The 23,908-nt window shown below is 37.5% G+C and overlaps 2 protein-coding genes across 3 annotated transcripts in view; both read left to right on the top strand.

Annotated features, from left to right (window-relative positions):
• The window catches only part of LOC113524414 (ras-related protein Rab-3A), a 7,649-nt gene extending 6,825 nt beyond the window's left edge, over positions 1-824 (top strand). Inside the window, exon 5 of the mRNA XM_026910635.3 lies at positions 5-824. Within this exon, the coding sequence (XP_026766436.1) occupies positions 5-189 (185 nt within the window). The 3' untranslated portion in view covers positions 190-824. The remainder of the gene's footprint in view (positions 1-4) is intronic.
• A 1,064-nt stretch (positions 825-1,888) lies between these two features.
• Positions 1,889-17,132, top strand: gyg1a (glycogenin 1a). 2 transcript variants are annotated; one of them, XM_053239799.1, is made up of 7 exons: positions 1,889-2,179; positions 4,296-4,431; positions 5,623-5,797; positions 5,958-6,120; positions 11,188-11,314; positions 12,167-12,404; positions 14,500-17,132. In XM_053239799.1, the coding sequence occupies exons 1-7, from the start codon at positions 2,173-2,175 to the stop codon at positions 14,665-14,667; spliced, it is 1,014 nt and encodes a 337-aa protein (XP_053095774.1). In that variant the 5' UTR covers positions 1,889-2,172; the 3' UTR covers positions 14,668-17,132. The 2 variants fall into 2 exon arrangements, with proteins under 2 accessions (XP_053095774.1, XP_053095773.1); XM_053239798.1 differs by having other exon boundaries at positions 1,892-2,179; positions 14,497-17,132.
• The last annotated feature ends 6,776 nt before the right edge of the window (positions 17,133-23,908 follow it).

Consider the following 23,908-nt stretch of genomic DNA (forward strand, 5'->3'; position numbering starts at 1 on the left):
TCAGGTTTGGGGTTTTTGGAGGCCAGTGCGAAGGCGAACGTGAACGTGAAGCAGACGTTCGAGTGTTTAGTGGATATAATCTGCGAGAGAATGAAAGAGAGTCCAGACACACTGACAAACAGCAGCGTTCCTCAGGGGGCGGATCTGAACAAACAACCACAACGCTCACACAAAGACTGTGCATGCTGAATACACACACACACACACACACACACACACATGTACAAGATCATAAACAAATGATATCAAGGAAAAGTTTTGAGAATATGCCAAAATGATGCTAGCAAACATTTAAAAAATGTCACCACACAAAAGGCTAGCTAACATTTAATGAAATTGCTGAATATAATAATAATAATAATAATAATAATAATAATAATAATAATAATAATAATAACTTTAGAAGTGATAAGCTAACGTTACAGAACATCTCAAAATAAAACTAGCTAGAGAATATTAGAGAATGTTAGAGAATATCCCCAAACAATGCTAGCTAGCTAACCTCATAGCTTTGCTGAGGGATTTTACGATATTTTCAAAACAGGATGTTGAAAAAAAAGGTTTAGAAAACCAGACCCATGATTGAAACAGATCTGTTTTGATGTCTATTTATTTATTTGTTTGTTTAGTAGCAATGGCTGCAGTGGAAATCAGTCTAATATTTTCATTTGTTTGTATTAAACTTTGTCACCAAGCAACAAGACGAAAATATATTTATGTACAGATGTATAAATATAAACCCAAAATGTAAGTAAAGACTGATTCTGCTGTAATGTGGTTTGTAAAGTTATCTTTTCTCGTTAGGAATAAATATGTTTAACTAACATGCATTTTGTTTGTATTTCTCACTAACTTTTTATTTATTGTGTCAAAAACCAAGTGAACATTCAACAGGAGCATTCTGCACATGCGCAGAAGATAGCTGCAGTACATCAGGGAGTCACCAGAGGGCGCCAGAGAGAGAGAGAGAGAGAGAGAGAGAGAGAGAGAGAGAGAGAGAGAGAGAGAGAGAGAGAGAGAGAGAGAGAGAGAGATGTAAATATTTGCAAATAAATAAATAAATAAACATACGACTATATTTTTGCTTATATATTTATAATGTCTATTTCTGTTAATTATTGTCAAATTTTGTATTAAAAATGTGTTATCCAAATAAATAAATAAATAAATAAATGTAAAAGTAATATATCAAATACCAGTTTTGTGCATTTTGGCCATTATCTTTCATATTATTTTTAATTCACAAATAATTAAATTAATAATAATTAAGTCATTTATTCATTAACTGTAGCAAAAAAAACAATTATTATTATTATTATTATTATTATTATTATTATTACTAGTTGTAGTATTTCAGGACAGTGTTATTATAATATTAATAAAAACAGAGTTTCTCAGTTTATGAATAAAATATTTTGGTGAAACAATCAATTATTGGCCAAATATTTATCTTCAGTCTAGTGGACAAAAGCTGGAAATATTCAGAAATTCAACAGAAAATATACAATAAACAAAAAAACAAACAAACAAGTAAATAAATAAATAAAATAATAATAATGGACTAAACTATTTCAAACAAGACTTTGGGATTGAATGTGCAGAATAAATTTAGGGGCAACAAAAAAGCTTAAACTGTAAAAATTTCTCCACAGTTTACAAAATATGTATTTAAAAAAATAATAATTGTAGTGCTTTTTAGAAATCTGAATATGTGAATATAATATTTATGTTAGTGGTCAGAAATTCTGATGAGAAGTGGTATTAGGCAGTGAAGAGTGTGTGAAGTTCCCGGATGTAAGAGAGGCTGCAGTGACGCGGCTGGCCGCCAGGTGTCGCCAAATCTGCACTACAGCGCTGTGAATTCCGCATTAAACCCGCACAGGAGAAAACATCATTCCTTCATGGGTCGTTGTTGTATTTTTTATGCGGACGGGCAGCAGCAGCGACAGAGCTCGAGTTTAAACACCGCGTGCGTTTTTATTTCACAGCAGTTATATAATGCACGAGACAAATCGCGTTTATTTGCGCATTAATGGAGGTGTGTCAGAGATCACGTGACCTTTAAAGGCCGTCGCTATAAATCGGCTTATAGTGCGCACGCACACACGCACATACACGCACGCACGCACGCACATACACGCACACACAGCGGGGATCAAAATCTGGACTACCATGACAGGTAGGACACACACACACACACACACACACTATGCAGCTTCATGCATTTCTATAGTGTGTTTAATGTTCAGTGTCACGCGCTCTGGAAAGCTGTGTGTGTTTTAGTTCATCATATTAAACACATCTATAAGATAAACTGTGTGAGCTGTCAGATAAATCAGCGTCACAATGACGAATGCACAAAAATCTACACTAATGTCTGAAGGAAAACAGTGTGTGTGTGTGTGTGTGTGTGTGTGTGTGTGTGCGTGCGCGTGATGGAGGGATGAAAAAAAATTAAAGCTGCAGTATGTAACTTTTTTGTAGCAAATTAAATCAATGACAGAAGTAGCATTTGGAACTATGCACACACACACACACACACACACACACACACGTGCCGGTGCTATCACGCTTAACGGAAACATGATTATGTACAACTCTGTTGTTCTGGTACGACTGAGGTTTTCGAAACAACATAACAGGTTGTTTCATTGCAAAGTCTCTGTTTACGCTTGGTAGCTTTATTCGTCTTGTATATTAGGATGTGCAGTGATTCCGAAATCATGACGTGTGAAATCATGACGTGTGAAATCATGACGTGTGAAGATTCAAGATTTTTGAATCTTTTTGTCACATTTATATACACAATTACATACAGTATACAACTCACAGTGAAATGAAAACCTGGCCTCTATAGACTGTGCCTTTAAATACTAAATTAAAAATCAGAAATGAGAAATAATAAGAAATAAGAAATCCATTATGTTACGTGTAAAAAATATGCGAGTATGTTACGTACAGTAACGATACAAAGTGCATTGTGTGGCGTGTCAATGGCATACAGAGTGGATCAACAGCTCGAATAATTAATTAACTATCAAAGTGAGCGAGTGCTTTAACTCCCGGTGCATTAACCTGACATTATAAAGCCTGTTGTGTTTGTGTTCTGTACAATATAATCGTCCTTACATTGCGATATTACATTGCCACGATATCCAGTCGATTATGTTACATAACCAGATTCACCAACCGTTACATGATTTTGCGTAAAAGCGCCGCAGAAAAACATCGGAATACGAGTAACACGCTTGTACGAGTTACTCAAAAATACACCAAAAGAGCAGTTTTAATGTAAAAGAGAAAAGAGAAATGACGTGTCTCTCGACGTGTGAATCTGGAACGATCTGCGCAAGTGGTTTTGAAATCTCTAATATAAATAAACACTTCCTGGAAGCCCCGCCCCCTTTCACGTCTCGTCTCACGGTAAATGGAGAATATTAAAAAAGTTAATTAGTAGTCGTAGTAATCTTTATTTAATCAGGATAAAAACTCATTGAGATCAAATGTCTTTTACAGAAGAAGGCAGCAAAAGACACAACAACGATTAACACAACAACAAGAACAACAAAATAATAAATAAATAAATAAATAAATAACACCAGATGGGAAGAATTAGTGGAAAAATACAAATCAATCAGTTAATTATCAAAAAAAATCAATAAAAAAAAATCAATTAATGTGACAAAATCTATCAATGTTGTTTTTTTTTTTAACTTTGCTAACATTAGAAATGTGGATATTTAACATCAGTTTACGATACTTATTTTTTTAAAATCGTTTATCACGATACTTAAAATTGGAAAATGGTGATCAGGGAAAATCCGATTTTCCTGGCAGGAAATCTCTGGCCGTTCTTTGTGACACTTCTTTATCGTGGATCTTTGTTTTTGCTTAACGTGTTGCGTTTAATTGTGAGGCGATGGAAGAATTAAAAGCTCATTAAACTGTTATAACCAGCAGCGCTTTAATAGACGCTTTAATAGACGCTATAATGGACTTACGGAAAGCGGCTTTGCTCACACCGGCCATCATTTATGAAGCTTTTAGTAAAGTTGTGAGTAAATGTTATGCCTATATACCATAATCCTGGTATGTGGTGGGAACATGGTGAAGGTTCTGAGCTGCTCTGGTCAGAAAATCCAGCCTTGCTGTAGAACCACTGTAGATCCTTCAGCAAGACCTTTCACCTTTCACCTACTGCTCAGTTCGACTATCTGAACTGTGACTGTTGGAGAATGAAATAGCCAGTAACAGTAGTTTTGTTTTTGTGTGTGTGTGTGTGTGTGTGTGTACAGATCAGGCATTTGTCACACTTGCTACAAATGACAGCTATGCTAAAGGAGCGATGGTGCTCGGTGTGTGTTTGAGGAACCACAAAACATCTCGTAATCTTGCCGTACTGATCGGAGATGATGTTTCGCAACCCTGCAGGTACACACACACACACACACACACACACACACACACATATTGGGTTCTCATTTAGCAAACTGATCAGAAACTATTTAGTTTACAGGAACTTTGACACAAGAAGTGTGTTCATGAATATGCAGTTATTTTGGAAAGAAGTTCATATCCCAAGCTTGACGAGTTTCCATAGAAACTTCCAGAAATTTCCATGAAAGGAGACTCGCTAATGTGAACTGATCGTCTTCAAATCGTATAATTGTCAGTGAGTTACTGTGATTTTATACACGGATTACACTGTCAAGTTTAAATCATTTATTTAGTTCAATTACACATCAATCTAATGAACATTTTGCGAAACTCAGTATTGTGTTTATATATCGTTGAGTCAGTAGTAGAGTTTATATTAATGAGCTGAAAGAAAGTGATTCCAAAACAAATCCATAAATTAACAAAAATAAGACTAGAGGTTTAAATAGGACCAAAGTAATGGCACCCTGTAAAAGGAGGAGGAGTTAGTGTGTGTCTTTCGCTCTTTCACCTTTTAGTTGCCATTTTGTCTTTTTCAGCTCTCTGTGAACTTTGCCTTTTATGGAGTTCTGTGGGCGTGGCTAAATGTAAATCAGCAATGCTGTGAACACGCTTAGAAATGTACAGATGATTGACATTAATTAACATAAACATGTGAGTATGAAAAAACTGAAAAAGCATATTTGAATCTTGTGGGAATTTTTTTTGTTCAGTTTGGCCACAAGAACATTTACATGCAACTTTACTAAAAGATTGATGCATGGGGCTCGTTATTATGATCGTGATTGAACGCTCCGGTAATAGTGAACACATTAAAAATGTGTTTATGTAACATATATGGAAGGAGTCTCCAGTGTCAGTGCTTTGTAACAGTCAGAGGTAAAGCTGTATCTGTAAGTTTTCCAACATCGTCAGGACAGAGGAGTTTACGCTTCTTTGCGGTTTCTCAGTAACAACAATGTCAAGCTGCGTTTTTTTTTTTTGTCTTATTAACTTCAAGAGAGAGAAAAAAGAGACACCGGTGAGGGAACGACTGTTTATAGCTGCTATAATGTAAGCGACAACAGGAACTAACTTGTTTTGCAGACATTCCACAACGTTAAATGTAACTATAAACAGATAAAAATTATGACAGATTGTTCTTTATTAAAGAAAAAATTGTGTGTATGTGTGTGTGTGTTGCAGGTCAGTCCTCAGTCAGATCTTTGATGAGGTGTGTGAGGTGAGTGTGTTGGATAGCGGAGATGCGGCTCGCTTGGCGATGATGAAGAGACCCGAGCTCGGCGTCACCTTCACTAAACTGCACTGCTGGAGCCTCACACACTATTCAAAGTGTGTGTTCATGGACGCAGATACACTGGTGAGAGATGAAAAATAAAATATATAAAGGATGAAACACTCCGTATCATGCTGTTTCAGGAAACTAATCAACCACATGTTGGTGTAATGAAGTGGAGTGACTCTTACCACCCTGAATCTTAACTTAATTAACGCTGATGTGTGTGTTTTTAATCGTTAAGGTTCTGTGTAACATCGACGAGCTGTTCGAGCGTGAGGAGCTCTCGGCCGCGCCCGACCCCGGCTGGCCCGACTGCTTTAACACCGGCGTGTTTGTGTTTCAGCCATCGAAGGAAACGTACACCAGGTTACTGATCGCCTGCACGGAACACGGCAGCTTCGACGGTGAGAGATACGTTAGCATGGTTAGCGATTAGAAAGACGATGGGGTTTTATTTATTTACAGAATATTGTTATGATACGTTAATGTCAAAAATAAAAACCTGTGTGTTAGTGGTGTAACTGACTGTATCTGTATTCGGATTTAAAGCAGAAGTGGGCGTGGTCTAAACAGGAAGGACCTTTTTCTTTCATTTGGTTTTTTAACTCTGAGATATGCGCAGGACTGTTTTTTTTTTTTGTACAAGGTTATTATTTTTGTTTGTACCTAATCACAATATTTTCTAATGAATTTAGTTGTCTCGGTTAACAAAAATATAATCAAACCAGTAGCCTGAGTTAAACCACGCAACCTCGACCAGGCAGTGACTAAGGATGAGTGTATGAATGTTGACATTAGTGTTGAATTAATGTTCGTGTAATATTTGCGTTAACGTTCACGTTAATGTTTGCCTTCATGTTAATGTTTGCGTTAATGTTCATGTTAATATTCGCATTAATGTTGAATTAATGTTGATGGTGATGTTTGCGTTCATATTTACGTAAACGTTTGCGTTAATGTTCATGTTAATATTCACATTAACGTTGAATTAATGTTGATGGTGATGTTTGCGTAATATTCGCATTAATGTTGAATTAATGTTCGTGTAATGTATATGAGTTAACGTTCATGTTAATGTTTGCTTTCACGTTAATGTTTGCTTTCATTTTCACATGAATATTCGCATTAATGTTGAATTAATGTTCGTGTAGTATTTGTGTTCATATTCATGTAAACGTTTGCGTTAATTTTCATGTTAATATTCGCATTAACGTTGAATTAACGTTTGTGTAATATTTGCGTTCATGTTCATGTTCATGTTTGCTTTAATGTTCATGTTAAAATTTGCATTAATGTGGAATTATTGTTCATGTTAATGTTTGTGCTAACATTTGCGTTAACGTTCACATGAATGTTTGTGTTAATGTTGACGTTAAAGATCACATAAATGGGTGCATTAACGTTCATGTTAATATTCACATAAACGTTGAATTAATGTTTTTGTTAATGTTCATGTCAACGTACATGTTAATGATTGCTTTAATATTAGCACTAATAATTGCGTTTATGATCGCATCGGCGTTTGCGTTAATGTTGACGAGTTAAAGTTCATGTTAATGTTTGCTTTAATGTTTATGTTGATTTTTGCATTAATGATTGAGTTAATCTTGACATTTATGATTAATTTAATGTTAATTTAAAGTTAATGTTCATGTTAACGATTGAAATAATGTTGACGTTAACGTACGTGTTAATGTTTGCATTAATGTCGGGTAGAGTTTGGACGCAGCCTTAAGATGGACTTTCTGCACTGGAGTGTTCAAGCAACTTCATCAGAGCAGTGAGGTGAGACAGACAGGGCGGTGAGGTGAGACAGACAGCAGTGAGGTGAGACAGATAGAGCGGTGAGGTGAGACAGACAGGGCGGTGAGGTGAGACAGACGGAGCGGTGAGGTGAGACAGACAGGGCGGTGAGGTGAGACAGACAGGGCGGTGAGGTGAGACAGACGGAGCAGTGAGGTGAGACAGACAGGGCGGTGAGGTGAGACAGACGGAGCAGTGAGGTGAGACAGACAGGGCGGTGAGGTGAGACAGACAGGGCGGTGAAGTGAGACAGATAGAGCTGTGAGGTGAGACAGACAGTGCGGTGAGGTGAGACAGATAGAGCTGTGAGGTGAGACAGACAGTGCGGTGAAGTGAGACAGATAGAGCTGTGAGGTGAGACAGACAGTGCGGTGAGGTGAGACAGACGGAGCTGTGAGGTGAGACAGACAGGGCGGTGAGGTGAGACAGACGGAGCAGTGAGGTGAGACAGACAGGGCGGTGAGGTGAGACAGACAGGGCGGTGAGGTGAGACAGACGGAGCAGTGAGGTGAGACAGACAGGGCGGTGAGGTGAGACAGACAGGGCGGTGAGGTGAGACAGACGGAGCTGTGAGGTGAGGTGAGACGGACGGCAGTGAGGTGAGACAGACAGGGCGGTGAGGTGAGACAGACAGGGCGGTGAGGTGAGACAGACGGAGCAGTGAGGTGAGACAGACAGGGCGGTGAGGTGAGACAGACGGAGCAGTGAGGTGAGACAGACAGGGCGGTGAGGTGAGACAGACAGGGCGGTGAAGTGAGACAGATAGAGCTGTGAGGTGAGACAGACAGTGCGGTGAGGTGAGACAGACGGAGCTGTGAGGTGAGACAGACAGTGCGGTGAGGTGAGACAGACAGGGCGGTGAGGTGAGACAGACAGGGCGGTGAGGTGAGACAGACGGAGCGGTGAGGTGAGACAGACGGAGCAGTGAGGTGAGACAGACAGTGCGGTGAGGTGAGACAGACAGGGCGGTGAGGTGAGACAGACAGGGCGGTGAGGTGAGACAGACAGGGCGGTGAGGTGAGACAGACGGAGCAGTGAGGTGAGACAGACGGAGCAGTGAGGTGAGACAGACAGGGCGGTGAGGTGAGACAGACAGGGCGGTGAAGTGAGACAGACAGTGCGGTGAGGTGAGACAGACAGGGCGGTGAGGTGAGACAGACGGAGCTGTGAGGTGAGGTGAGACAGACAGGGCGGTGAGGTGAGGTGAGACAGACGGGGTAGTGATGTGAGACAGACAGGGCGGTGAGGTGAGGTGAGACAGACGGGGTAGTGAGGTGAGACAGACGGGGTAGTGATGTGAGACAGACAGGGTGGTGAGGTGAGACAGCTCACTAACAGCTGGTCTGTATTTTAGGAAAATAAATCCGAGTGCTTAAGTGTTCTATCACTCGCGCTCTACATCCTGCGCTGACGGCGTTCAGTCGAGGGGTGAACAACATCATCATCATCACCATGGAAACCGAATCACCTGATTGATGATTTCATACTCTACAATTAATTGTGTGTAACACGCGTGTAACACGTTTATTACGTGTGTAACACGTTTATATTGTTACAGAACACTGTATTCCTGTTCCTCTTCCTTCTTCTTCTTCTTTTTTTTTGTTTTATTCTCCTAACGTTTTCATCAAACTGCTTAACGTACAAACTCCTTTTGTGTGGCGAGAATTTTAGCATCTATTTTTGTTTAATATTTCAGTTTAAAGTTAGAGATGTAAGACCTTCACAGCCGACCAGCAGTTCATTCTTTTTTTCTTCTTTTTCTCATCTTTTCTCTCCTTCTTTCTGTATTTCTTATTTTTCTCTCTCATTCTAACTCGTTCTTTCTGTTTTTCACTCTTTCCATCACAGCCTTTATTCTTTCCAAATTTCTTTCTTTCTTTCTTTCTTTCTTTCTTTTCTTTCTTTCAGAATTTCAGATTTTTTGTCTTTTTTTCAAATTTCTTTCTATCTGTCAGAATTTTTCTTTCTGTCCGAATTTCTTTATTTCCAAATTTCTTTCTATGTGAATTTCATTCTTTCCAAATTTCTTTTTTTCTTTCCAAATTTCTTTGATTCTTTCCAAATTTCTTTTTTCTTTCTTTCCAAATTTCTTTCTTTCATTCTGAATTTCTTTTTTTCTTTCAGAATTTCTTTCTTTCTGAATTTTTCCTAATGTCTTTCTTTCTTTCCTTCTTTCTTAATGTCTTTCTTTTGTCATTTATTTCTGAGTTTTGTGGAATAACACGGCACTGATGCTGAGTGTCCTGTAGTCCTGACGTCGCAGCGCGGTTTATCACTGTTTGGTGTGTATTGCAGTGCTGGACTTTGCAGTACTGATATTCCAGAAGCCTGCATTATGTAAATGATCCTCTAACACACACTGTGATCATCTCAGCCGCTCCAAACACACACTTTTGTCGATGATTTTCAAAATTAGTAGAATGATGCAGGTCAGTATTAAACAGCGACACGTCGGAGGTTCAGTGGTGTGTTTTAATGAACTGCAAACCACCACATCATAGCTGCTGTGTGTTGCACTATAATTGTAATAAGCTATTTTTATCCGTATTATGCAGCTGTATGTGTGTGTGTGTGTGTGTGTGTGTGTGTGTCCTTCTTGCCCTTTCAAGAGTTATTTCTGTCCCACATTTTGATAAACAGCTCACCCTCTCACCCTCCTTCAGCTTTTATGATTTCATTTTCCTTGACAGGAGTGTCAGAGATTTAAAACTTAATAACTATAAGAACACAGATTCTCTTATAAATCCTTTTCAAAGTATTTCTTTTCTAAAGTTTACTCTTCATTCATATGTTTTAGGTTTAAAAATCCCAAATTCCAAAGTCACCAAAGTTCGTTTCTGCTTTTGAAATCCTAACACTGCACTATCACAAGCAAGAAAGAAAAAAAATGTTACACAAAATAAACCAATCTGTCGCTTGTGGGCGTGGCCTGGTGTGGTCTGGTTTGATGGTAGTAAAATGTACTCTAGATTTAGTTTAAAGTGTATTTTCTGATGTAAAACCCTTAAACCCATGAAAATACAAGACTTTGTTGTATTTTTGAGCACGAAAAGCATTTGAGCAAAGACTAAACACGGGCAGGTATTAAAGTTGTGAATGTAGAGGTTTCCTTGACCAAGACGAAAAACTTTTCTTGCACTTTAAAGTAACGATGTTTTAATTAAATAACAATATTGGTCTCGAATGCATTCCAGAGTTTTTTCCATCCCTAATTTAGTGTTGTCCAATTACCAAACCGAGAGGATGAAGGCTAACACGTGCTTCTGCCGTACATCTCACAGACACACATGAATGGCTAGTATCGCTGTGATTGACGGGGGAGAGAGAGAGAGAGAGTATGCCCCGCCTACCCAGAGAGTATGACACGCCCACCTAGAGAGTATGCTCCGCCCACCCAGAGTGTATGACACGCCCAATTTTGCTCTCTTGAACTTGCGGCTACGGTTGGCTGTGACATCATCGGGATTCGACCGTGCAATCTCCAATTTCCATTGCGCTCCAGAGTTAAACACTGGATGTAATTAATTACAATATTAACACACATTAACGCTAATATACATCATGACAACAGGTGTTTTTATTCTATCTAGCAAACTTAGCAGAATTTAGGAATTCTTTAGCAGAACTACATTTTGTGTTTTGTATGTGTGTGTGTGTGTGTGTAGGTGGGGATCAGGGTGTGTTAAACAGTTATTTCAGTGACTGGGCTACAGCTGATATCGCTAAACACCTTCCTTTCATCTATAACCTGAGCAGTGTGTCCATCTACACCTACCTCCCAGCGTTCAGACAGTGAGTCCACACACACACACACACACACACACACACACACTGTTCTGTAACAGGAGATGACTGCAGGGACGGAAACATCTCTGTTTTTATCTCCAGACGCACACACACGCACACACACACACACATACACACGCACACACACACACACTCCAGAGACGTCAGCTTCTCAAAATAGGGTGCTTTTATTTTACAAGGCTGTGATATGGGACGTGTCCCAGCATTAACACTCAATACACACAGCGTTTGTTTTCACTAGGTGCGTAAAAATATGATATGCTTAATACTTTAACGATCACAACCTTAATCCTTCTCCAAAGCTCCGCCCCTGTCACAGTAACCACACCCCCTTGTCGTAACCTGATGTTTTTTTCCCACTATGTAGAGAATAAAACACTTGGGTGCGTGCTCTTATAGGAAAATATGACATCACAAGTTCCTGTTACACCCCTTGACCCCCGGGGGTTGATTATTTTCTTATAACGGCACGCCCCCAAGTGTTTTATTCCACAGCAATTGTTCAAAGATTCTTAAATTCTTAAGTTATCAAGGTGATGAAGTTAATTCCTGTTGTCACTTACGTTATAGCATCTATAAACATTTGTTTACAGTCCAGCTGACACTGGAGACTCCTTCCATATATGTCACACACAATCCTTTAATATGTTTTTTATTATTATTATTATTATTAGCAGAGCGTCTGCCGTGTGAATGAATTGTTACTATAGAAACGATAACGTATTAGCGATAACGAGTGCATTAATATAAACCTGTGATTTGCAGCTGCACTACTGTCAGAGCTGCTGTTATAGAAAATTAATCAACAGTGCTGTGGTATGTGACTTGTGTGTGTAGTTTTGGCCACAATGCTAAGGTGATCCACTTCCTGGGTGAGAGGAAGCCGTGGGATTATGAGCATGATGATGATGGTGATGGTGAGGATGAAGAGTGCAGCAGTGAGTCAGAGCAGTGCCGTTCTTCCTCTCTGGATCCTGATTACTTTCAGCAGTGGTGGAGTGTGTTTAAGTCGTCAGTGCTGCCGTTACTCTTGGAGGAGCACACACACCCGCTCTCGGATACACCCAGCGTGGAGGTAACGCTCTACATCACTCTATCGTTCACTTCGCTACGTGTTTTGCTACAGAAATATATAGTTTCGCAGCACCTTAAACATGTTTTGACCTCGAGTGTTTGGTATAATTTTTTCTTTTTTTTTATGTAACAATCCGAAACCAAAACTGAAATCCAAAATGAAAATAAAATCAAATTTTTATTGAACAGATTTTTCAGTAAAGATTTTTTCAGTACCATGAAATACTCACCACTGAGTGAGTATTATTACTATTACTATTCCTACTGTTTCATCAAGAGGATCAGGTGACTAATATTACTAAATCTGATTGGTCAAGAGACTCATCTGAGTAAATGCATGAGTATTTAATACCTAATAACTTCGAGAGCTTATTTATTTGCTTTTATGTAAAAATATGGAAAAGATATGCAGATATGCAGAAGCATTTTTACTTTCTAATGTAGCAGGCGCACAACTAGTGAATAATTTAGTATAATTTTGTCCGCTTCCGATTGGTAGATCCGCTTGGTTTGGATTGGTAGATCCGATTGGTTCTGATTTGTCCACTTCCGATTGGTATACAGTTCAAGTTCCGCTCTTTAGTATGATTTTTTCCATCAATTCCGTAGGTTTAAACTCCCATCCAGCTCTCTTTGTATTTTCTACTGCATAAGAAAATAGGACACTTGATCAGTAGGTAAAGTACGCTATGTGCATACTACGAGATTCCCGATTAGTCCCGATTCCCTTTTCTCAGATTAAGCGACATGAATTTCTCATTCTCAGTCTGTGAGCTTGCGCAGATGCTCTGATATTTTCAAGCATTTTTGAAATTCTCAGCCATGAATCATGTACTGTGAGCCCTCTACCTCATGTAGCGAGAACAACTCGAGAAACAGCCAACGAGAACCCGAGAGGAATTCAAATACATCTCCTATCATGTGCAGCAGATCCCTGAATCCGGTTTATCTTCCGTCTATTGGTGTGGGAGAGCGAGGGCTAAATGTACGCACAATAATAAAAATTATAGAAAAAAAAAAAAAACTAGCGTGAGAGTGTTTCTAACGGCACGGAGTATAAAAATAGTTACTTATTGCACTATGCCTCCAGTTCTCTTTGCAGAACAGACGATCCTTGCTCGCCTGCATATCCTGAACGAATCCTACCATGTTTTTGTTTAATTTCTCCTTTTTCTCGTTTCCATATAAAGCAGCACAGATAGACAGCTCTCGCACTTATTTTAGTGAGAAATTTGGAGAGCAGACAGGCTTCGTCTGTGATCTCTCATGTAGTGTGTGAGCTTCATCTACGATCGCTCGTGTAGAGCGTTATATCCGCAAAACTACAAATAAAGTTGTGTAGTGTGAACAGTACAGCGATTCTGAGAAGTCATGTATTGTTCACGAGGCATAAAGTAGGGAAAGGAGAATAAAAGGGCTTTTGGTTAAAGTAAGGAAAAGGAGTAATAAACACAAGAGCATGAAAACTATGAAAACTGCACAGACTCTTTACAGTACTGGGACACTAAAGAAACCGAGACGTGCACCTTTGTGCATCCAGCCTTATTGTCTTACTGTACCACTTTGTTTAATTTATGATTGTGTAATTTACTATTTTATATCTATGTGTGTTTGTTTTATATTGTTTGCTTTATGTTGTCATCTGAAGAACTCAGGGAATACCGTTATAAGCTTGTTGTTTTGCACAGAAGTACAATGACAGTCTTATCTTGTCTCATCTTCTTAGAGAAACCGAGAACTAGGAAACATGAAAATGAGGAGTCCAAGGAGACAAAATAAATTTGAGAAACTAGGAAACAAAGTATAGTAGGGAATCTAGGAGACAGGAGACTAGTAAACTAGGGAAAGTAAGAAATAGGACAGTAGGTGAGGTAGAGAAACTAAAAACTTAGAGACAACATGAAGGAAAAACAGCTGAGAATTTTAACACTTTGGTAAAACAAGAAAAACAAGCATTTGTTACGGTAATATAAAACTATGGAAGCTATCGAAAGTCTTATCATTAGCGTTAACGTCTAACGTTGCTGCTGCTGTGTGTGTATGTGTGTGTGTGTGTGTGTGTGTGTGTGTGTGTGTGTGGCCGCACCTCTCAGCAGGAGAGTGTGTACGTCGAGGCAGCGCGGGTGGAGGAGTGTGTTCATCCGCCGGCTCCTCAAACCTCCTCGCAGGACAGAAAGCAGAAGTGGGAGCAGGGAGATGCGGATTATCTCGGAGAGGACTCGTTCACACACATCGAGAGGAAACTCGACTTCTTCCTCAAGTGAACAACACACACACACACACACGTTTAGTTTTATACCTCATGTGAACAACACACACACACACACACACTCACACACACACATTTAGTTTTATACTCCATCATGACATGAAACTACTCCTTGTGTGAACAGCACACACACACACACGTTTAGTTTTATACTCCATCATGTCATGTAACTACTCCTTGTGAGAACAACACACGACACACACACACACACTCACACACACACGTTTAGTTTTATACCTCATGTGAACAACACAAACACACACACACACACACACGTTTAGTTTTATACTCCATCATGTCATGTAACTACTCCTTGTGTGAACAACACACGACACACATACACACACACACACTCACACACACGTTTAGTTTTATACTCCATTATGACATGAAACTACTCCTTGTGTGAACAGCACACACACACACACACACACAACACACACGTTTAGTTTTATACTCCATCATGACATGAAACTACTCCTTGTGTAAACAACACACACACACACACAACACACACGTTTAGTTTTATACTCCATTATGACATGAAACTACTCCTTGTGTGAACAACACACACACACACACACACACACACCTGATGTGTATAATCTCACTGTGTGAAAGTGTTGTTTTATTTCTGTGAGTTTTGTGCTTGTGATGATGTAATGTATTTATGACTGTTTTTAATTTCTGAATTATATCATCTCACACACACACACACACACACACACACACACTAAAGGGATTATATTTGTTTAAAAAGTAGGGATGCATTGATATTGACACGCCGAAAAACTACTCCAAGACCAGCATCCGCTCCCAGGTGATGCTACGTAGTCCTCGCGCTAACGAACAGACGACAGGAAATGACAGCGATCTGGACGTAATTTCACGATTAATCATCAGACTGCGAACTGAAAATATCAAGAGGAGGAGCTACAGCGTCTTCCTACATTGAATACGAGTGATAAAACATCTTAAACATTAAACTCAGCACGAGGAGTTCATCGCTAGACGAGAAAAAAAAAACCGTCTCCAGACGACATTGAGTGAAAATATCGTATCTTACCTTATGTTCCAGTGTGTTGTTCTTGACGATCATTCGCTATCGTCATGACAACGAGGGACTCCTATGCAATGAAAACAAAAACGTACTTTACTTATAGCTGTACATAAATGCTTTAATGACGTAAAAAAAAAACTGCTCTTCTCCACTGCGAACTAATTAACGTAGCTAGCTAATCAACTCGCTAATGTTAAGAACTCGAGTCTCGTAGCCTGAGCACGTGTGTGCAATCTTCGTAAACTGGCAAAATATACAACTATATACGATGTTACTTGATGTGTCTGACTGATTAATACTAAGTACGTTACTCATTTCTGTATCGGTATCAGTATCGACGAGTACTAAAATACTAAATACTAAAAAAAATTGGTATCGGTGCATCCCTAGCTAGTCAAAAGTATTGAATGTAATTTTTTTTTAATGGAAAAATTACCTCAAAAGCCGAACATGGGTCTCAGTCTTCCACGTAAAGAGTAGCCTTGGGTTACAGTTTTTCTCTCTGATCAGAAATCATCTTTCGCTTCTTCAGCTAAAGTGTTCGGTTACGATACTCGCAAGTGGGCGGGGCTTAAAGAGCTTGGTCTCTATTGGCTAGGTGTGATGGATGAGTGTATGAACAGATGTATGATAATGAAAAGAGACAAACAATGCACTGATGCTAAAGGACATTTTCTGCATTTATCTGCCCCATCATGCACTACAGAACAAAAGGGGCGGGGCTTAAAGCAGATAGCTACCGATGCCAACATGGCTGCTGATGGCGACTTCTGTCTCTGTCTTCAAACTGTAACTCTTTAATGAGCTGTAAAATGAAAAACAGATGCAGCACTGTTAGCAAACACTGTTGGGTAAATTAGCATGCTAGCAAGTCCAACACTGTTGTTTATATTAGACTTAGCACTTATTTTTTCATGTACAAACCAACGCTGCCTTCACGTGCTTTTAATCATCCCTTCAAGTCATAACTACTGTGAGCTTCAGAACAAATGATTGACTTTTACCCTTTTGTCATAGTGGAGGAAAAGACTAGCTAGATGTAGTTCCTCTGAAGTTTAGCTATTATGGTTTTTAAGTATAATTTTCCTCACAACTCATGAACTTTTGTTCTGGAGCTGAAGCCAAATAACTTCAAATAACTAGACAGCTAGCTTGCAACTAAAACTCCATAAATAATTTAGTAAATAAAGTGGAAAGCTTAGATAAATCTACACTGTAATGTGGATGGGATCCTGAATCCTGGGGTCCAGAGCAGGTCCACTCCTGTTAGCATTATTCTATTAGCAAAATTAGCATATTAAAATCATTTAAAAGGCCTTTAATGAATGATGGTTGCATAATATCTCTGTACTGTTACTGTGAGAAGAAACTGTATGTGAAATAAAGAATTAGCAAAAGTTTCTTCTGAGTCTCTCTCTCTCTCTCTCTCACACACACACACACACACACACTATTAGCAATGTTAGCATGTCCAGTAGCCTATGTTCCTTATTAGCAGTGTGAGCATTTCCATTGACTTTAATGAATCATTAGTCATTTACCTTTCATTACTTCATGTTAGTGTTCATTAACTATCTGTTAGCAATTTTAGTATTTCCACTATTTTTATTTATTTATTTATTTTTTTTAGCATCATCTGCAGTTTTTATTCTTTCTTATTAGAATAAATAAGTATTAATAAGTAAATAAGTTAGTATTTCCACAGGCCTTTATTCCTCATTGTATTCTGGAATTACAATACACATGAGACATTTACATAATATACTTTTAAAGACTTTTTTTTTAATCTTTAATATTTTAGTAATATTTAAATGGCTCCACTGAATCTCAAATCTCAGACTATCTTTACACAGATCACTTTAAATTATATTTGTAAAAATAATTTAAAAAAAAAAGCAGGTGTCAAACTCACAAACTTACAGATAATTAAAAATAAAACAACGAAACACTGCTTACTTAACATTTTTACATTATAGCAGGATTATAGCAGGTTTAAGCCTAATGTAATGATCAACTCCATGCACTAATGTGTGCAACACTGACACCTAGTGTTCGTGACCAGTTTTACTCCCTGCGAAGGTGTTGAAAAGAAAAGTGGAAAATGTTTTTAGTAATTTCTTTGTATACAATTTATATTATAATTACCTCACAAAGCTGTAAATGCTAACCTTTTGGAGCTTATAAAAATCTCCACTTCTGTTGTCAAGTTTGCTGATGACGCAGTGGTTATGGTTCTCATCTCCAACAACAACAACAACAACAACAACGACAACAACGAGGCCACCTGCCTTGATGAGGTGGAGAAACTAATAGCTTGGTGCCAGACTAATGGTCTCTCTCTCAATGCCAGCAAAACCAAGGAGCTGGATGTGGACTTCAGGACGAGGCAGCACTCTCTCCAGACCCCTATGGAGAGCATGAGCAGCTTCAGGTACCTTCGAGTAAACATCTCTGAGGACCTGACCTGGACTCATCACACCCAAGCTCAGGTGAACAAAGCCAGACTCTCTGAGACTGCTGAGGAAATTCAGGGTCTCCTCAGCGATCCTGAAAACGTTCTATACTAAGGCTACTAAGACTCACAAAGTGGTATGGAAGCTTCTCAACCCAGGACCACAAAGCCCTGAGAGAGTGGTGCGCTTAGCTGAGCACATCTCCAGGTCTGCTGTCCGCTCTCTTCATGACATCTACACCAGGAGATGCAGTACCAGAGCTGCTAAAATCTTCAGAGACTCCATCCACCCTGGTAACTGTCTGTTCAGCCTGCTGTAATCAAGCAAGCGCTTCTGTAGTCTGGTGGCTGAAACGGCGAGGCTCAGGAGGAGCTTCTTCCCTCAGAAAATCAGACTCCTCAACACGGACATGTCCACCATACAGATCCCTCAGGACTCCATAAAGACTTCTGTCCAAAAAGGACATTATTCAACTTCTTGTTCCCTGTGTTAGGTCTGAGCTGGGAGAAAAAGATTTAAAATTTATTGCCTTAACAACGTGGAAGAACTTCCAGGAACATTTAAACATTTACTTACTGTGCTTCCTTCACTGGTTGAATTTATGGCAGTTGTAAATAACTTTTGATTATAGCCATATTGGAAGTGCAATATTTGATTGTATATTATTATGTAAATTTCTACTTCTGTTTGATTTATTTATCTTAAAACATATTTCTTTAGGAATGCTTTTACTTGATTACTTTGTTTTGCTACTTTGTTTTGCTTACTATTATTGTTATTAATAATTGAATTGTATTTTATTATGAACTGTTTTTTGATACATATTTATATACTCTTATGTAAAGCGCCTTGAGAGGCCTTTTTAAAGGCGCTATATTAAATAAAGTTTATTTCTTTCTTACTGTGTTAACTGCTGTTGTGTCTTTAATTGTTGTTATGTGTTTTTTTGCTGCCTTCTTGGCCATATCACTCTTGTAAAAGAGATTTTATCTCAATGAGTTTTGTATCCTGGTTAAATAAAGTTTACATACATAAAGACTCAACAGTCACTCTACTCTTTATATCATTACTATACGTAACATAACTGCAAATTTTGTACATTACTATGTTTTGCACATTCATGTACAAACATTTCTTATTTCTTATTTTTTAATTTAGCTATTTAAATGCACAGTTTAAGGAGGAGTAGGCCAGCTTTTCATTCCACTACGAGTTGTATACTGTATATAACTGTGTATGTGACAAATAAAAATCTTCAATAAAAATCTTGAAATTTTTTTAAAGTCATCGTAACCCTCTTACAGCTGTGAATGAGTTGTAATGTGGTTAATCAACCAGCAGAGGGCGCTCTCCTACTGTGAAAACACAAAGCTCTGTGTTCTGGAGCGCTGCTAAACTCTCTTGTCGCGATAGTGTTATGGATTTGTCCATTATTTATTATTTATTAATTATTTTTATTTACTTAACATGTAGAAAACAGATCGAAAGAGATTTTAGTGGTTGATAACGGACAATTTAGTTACAGAACCTGTATGCTAAGTTAAATAACTTAAGCTAATGCTTGTGAAGAGAGGACTGGGGTTGTTATGGTAACAGCTCGTAGTGTTTTCTTTCACTTATACCACAGTAAAAGAATAACACAACACATTGGTGAAATGTTAGTTCCTGTTGTCACTTATGTTATAGCAGCGATAAACACTCGTTCCCTCACCAGCCTCTTTTTTCTCTCTCTTGAAGTTAATAAGACAAAAATAAAAACACAGCTTGACGTTGTCGTTACCGAGAAACCGCAAAGAAGCGTAAACTCATCTGTCCTGAAGACGTCGGAAAATTTAAAGTTACAGCTTTACCTCTGACTGTTACAAAGCGCTGACACTGGAGACTCCTTCCACAAATGTTAACGATTGCACGTTATTCCCTGTGAATGAGCTGTTGTTATAGAAACGATAACGCATCAGAACGAGCGCATTAATATAAACCTGCGCTACTGTCAGAGCTGCTGTTATAGAAAACTAATCTACAACATCCTTCTGACCAATCAGAGTGCAGAATTCAACAGCGCTGTGGTGTAATAGCTAATAGCATGAAGGCATGGGGCATTTCAAATTTGCATATCATGAATATTCATAGTTTACAAATGATTTCTATTCAGATTCTATTTAGATTTTTTCATTGCTTTTAATACTGGAAATCAATTGTTTGTTTATTACACACAATTCATCCATAACTCGTCCTGCAGGTAAAATAAAAAAAATAAAAGTTCGTTATATGAGGATAATTAATATTCTAATTTTATAAGGTCACATGACGCAGTAGAAATCATTACGCTCTCCATCTCTCAGTCCTCAGTCTTATTTTATGGACGAGTCGAGGATTTCTTCGTATTCGTCCGTCTCGCGCTTTCCACCACGGAGGACTTTGACGAGGCCGAGCGCAAGGACGCTGACGATGATGACGACGGCGCCGATGATGTCACAAGCAGAGGGGAGTATGCGCAGCACGAGCAGCTGCAGAATCATCGCCACCACGAGCTCCAGGTGCTGCACCTGAGCAACACACACAGAATCAACACCGTCGATTTAGTCTGTGATTTTAAATAAAAATAAAACATAAATAACATTTATATTTTATTATTACTATAGTTTAAAGTGATGAAATATTAGCTATGATAGCAAAGCTAGCATTCCAACACATTTCTTTCATTAAACACAATGTTAGCTATGAAGGAAGCCATTTTGAAGGAAGCCATTTTGTAAGATCGTTCTAGCTTGATTACTATAATGCTAGTTTAATATAATGCTAGTTTACTATAATGCTAGTTTGTGTTGTAGCTTGATCACTATAATGCTAGTTTACTATAATGCTAGTTTGCATTGTAGCTTGATCACTATAATGCTAGTTTGCGTTGTAGCTTGATTACTATAATGCTAGTTTAATATAATGCTAGTTTGCTTTGTAGCTTGATTACTATAATGCAGGTTTACTATAATGCTAGTTTACTATAATGCTAGTTTGTGTTGTAGCTTGATCACTATAATGCTAGTTTGTGTTGTAGCTTGATCACTATAATGCTAGTTTGTGTTGTAGCTTGATCACTATAATGCTAGTTTGCGTTGTATCTTGATTACTATAATGCTAGTTTAATATAATGCTAGTTTGCTTTGTAGCTTGATTACTATAATGCAGGTTTACTATAATGCTAGTTTACTATAATGCTAGTTTGTGTTGTAGCTTGATCACTATAATGCTAGTTTGTGTTGTAGCTTGATCACTATAATGCTAGTTTACTATAATGCTAGTTTGTGTTGTAGCTTGATCACTATAATGCTAGTTTGTGTTGTAGCTTGATCACTATAATGCTAGTTTGCGTTGTATCTTGATTACTATAATGCTAGTTTAATATAATGCTAGTTTGCTTTGTAGCTTGATTACTATAATGCAGGTTTACAATAATGCTAGTTTACTATAATGCTAGTTTGTGTTGTAGCTTGATCACTATAATGCTAGTTTGTGTTGTAGCTTGATCACTATAATGCTAGTTTACTATAATGCTAGTTTGTGTTGTAGCTTGATCACTATAATGCTAGTTTGTGTTGTAGCTTGATCACTATAATGCTAGTTTGCGTTGTATCTTGATTACTATAATGCTAGTTTAATATAATGCTAGTTTGCATTGTAGCTTGATTATTATAATGCTAGTTTACTATAATGCTAGTTTGTGTTGTAGCTTGATCACTATAATGCTAGTTTAATATAATGCTAGTTTACTATAATGCTAGTTTGCATTGTAGCTTGATCACTATAATGCTAGTTTACTATAATGCTAGTTTGCGTTGTAGCTTGATTATTATAATGCTAGTTTACTATAATGCTAGTTTGTGTTGTAGCTTGATCACTATAATGCTAGTTTACTATAATGCTAGTGTACTATAATGCTAGTTTGCATTGTATCTTGATTACTATAATGCTAGTTTAATATAATGCTAGTTTGCTTTGTAGCTTGATTACTATAATGCAGGTTTACTATAATGCTGGTTTACTATAATGCTAGTTTGCACTGTAGCTTGATCACTATAATACTATAATGGTAGTTTGCGTTGTAGCTTGATCACTATAATGCTAGTTTACTATAATGCTAGTTTACTATAATGCTAGTTTGCATTGTAGCTTGATTACTATAATGCTAGTTTACTATAATGCTAGTTTGCGTTGTAGCTTGATCACTATAATGCTAGTTTACTATAATGCTAGTGTACTATAATGCTAGTTTGCATTGTAGCTTGATTACTATAATGCTAGTTTAATATAATGCTAGTTTGCGTTGTATCTTGATTACTATAATGCTAGTTTACTATAATGCTAGTTTACTATAATGCTAGTTTGCACTGTAGCTTGATCACTATAATGATAGTTTGCGTTGTATCTTGATTACTATAATGCTAGTTTAATATAATGCTAGTTTGCATTGTAGCTTGATTATTATAATGCTAGTTTACTATAATGCTAGTTTGTGTTGTAGCTTGATCACTATAATGCTAGTTTACTATAATGCTAGTTTGCACTGTAGCTTGATCACTATAATGATAGTTTGCGTTGTATCTTGATCACTATAATGCTAGTTTAATATAATGCTAGTTTGCGTTGTAGCTTGATTATTATAATGCTAGTTTACTATAATGCTAGTTTGTGTTGTAGCTTGATCACTATAATGCTAGTTTACTATAATGCTAGTTTACTATAATGCTAGTTTGCATTGTAGCTTGATTACTATAATGCTAGTTTAATATAATGCTAGTTTGCGTTGTAGCTTGATTATTATAATGCTAGTTTACTATAATGCTAGTTTACTATAATGCTAGTTTGCATTGTAGCTTGATCACTATAATGCTAGTTTGCGTTGTATCTTGATTACTATAATGCTAGTTTAATATAATGCTAGTTTGCATTGTAGCTTGATTATTATAATGCTAGTTTACTATAATGCTAGTTTGTGTTGTAGCTTGATCACTATAATGCTAGTTTACTATAATGCTAGTGTACTATAATGCTAGTTTGTGTTGTAGCTTGATTACTATAATGCTAGTTTAATATAATGCTAGTTTGCGTTGTAGCTTGATTATTATAATGCTAGTTTACTATAATGCTAGTTTGTGTTGTAGCTTGATCACTATAATGCTAGTTTTCTATAATGCTAGTGTACTATAATGCTAGTTTGCATTGTAGCTTGATTACTATAATGCTAGTTTAATATAATGCTAGTTTGCGTTGTAGCTTGATTATTATAATGCTAGTTTACTATAATGCTAGTTTACTATAATGCTAGTTTGCACTGTAGCTTGATCACTATAATGATAGTTTGCGTTGTATCTTGATTACTATAATGCTAGTTTAATATAATGCTAGTTTGCATTGTAGCTTGATTATTATAATGCTAGTTTACTATAATGCTAGTTTGTGTTGTAGCTTGATCACTATAATGCTAGTTTACTATAATGCTAGTTTACTATAATGCTAGTTTGCGTTGTAGCTTGATTACTATAATGCTAGTTTACTATAATGCTAGTTTGCGTTGTAGCTTGATTATTATAATGCTAGTTTACTATAATGCTAGTTTGTGTTGTAGCTTGATCACTATAATGCTAGTTTACTATAATGCTAGTGTACTATAATGCTAGTTTGTGTTGTAGCTTGATTACTATAATGCTAGTTTAATATAATGCTAG

Source organism: Pangasianodon hypophthalmus, chromosome 14, assembly GCF_027358585.1.
Source record: "Pangasianodon hypophthalmus isolate fPanHyp1 chromosome 14, fPanHyp1.pri, whole genome shotgun sequence".
NCBI lineage: Eukaryota > Metazoa > Chordata > Actinopteri > Siluriformes > Pangasiidae > Pangasianodon > Pangasianodon hypophthalmus.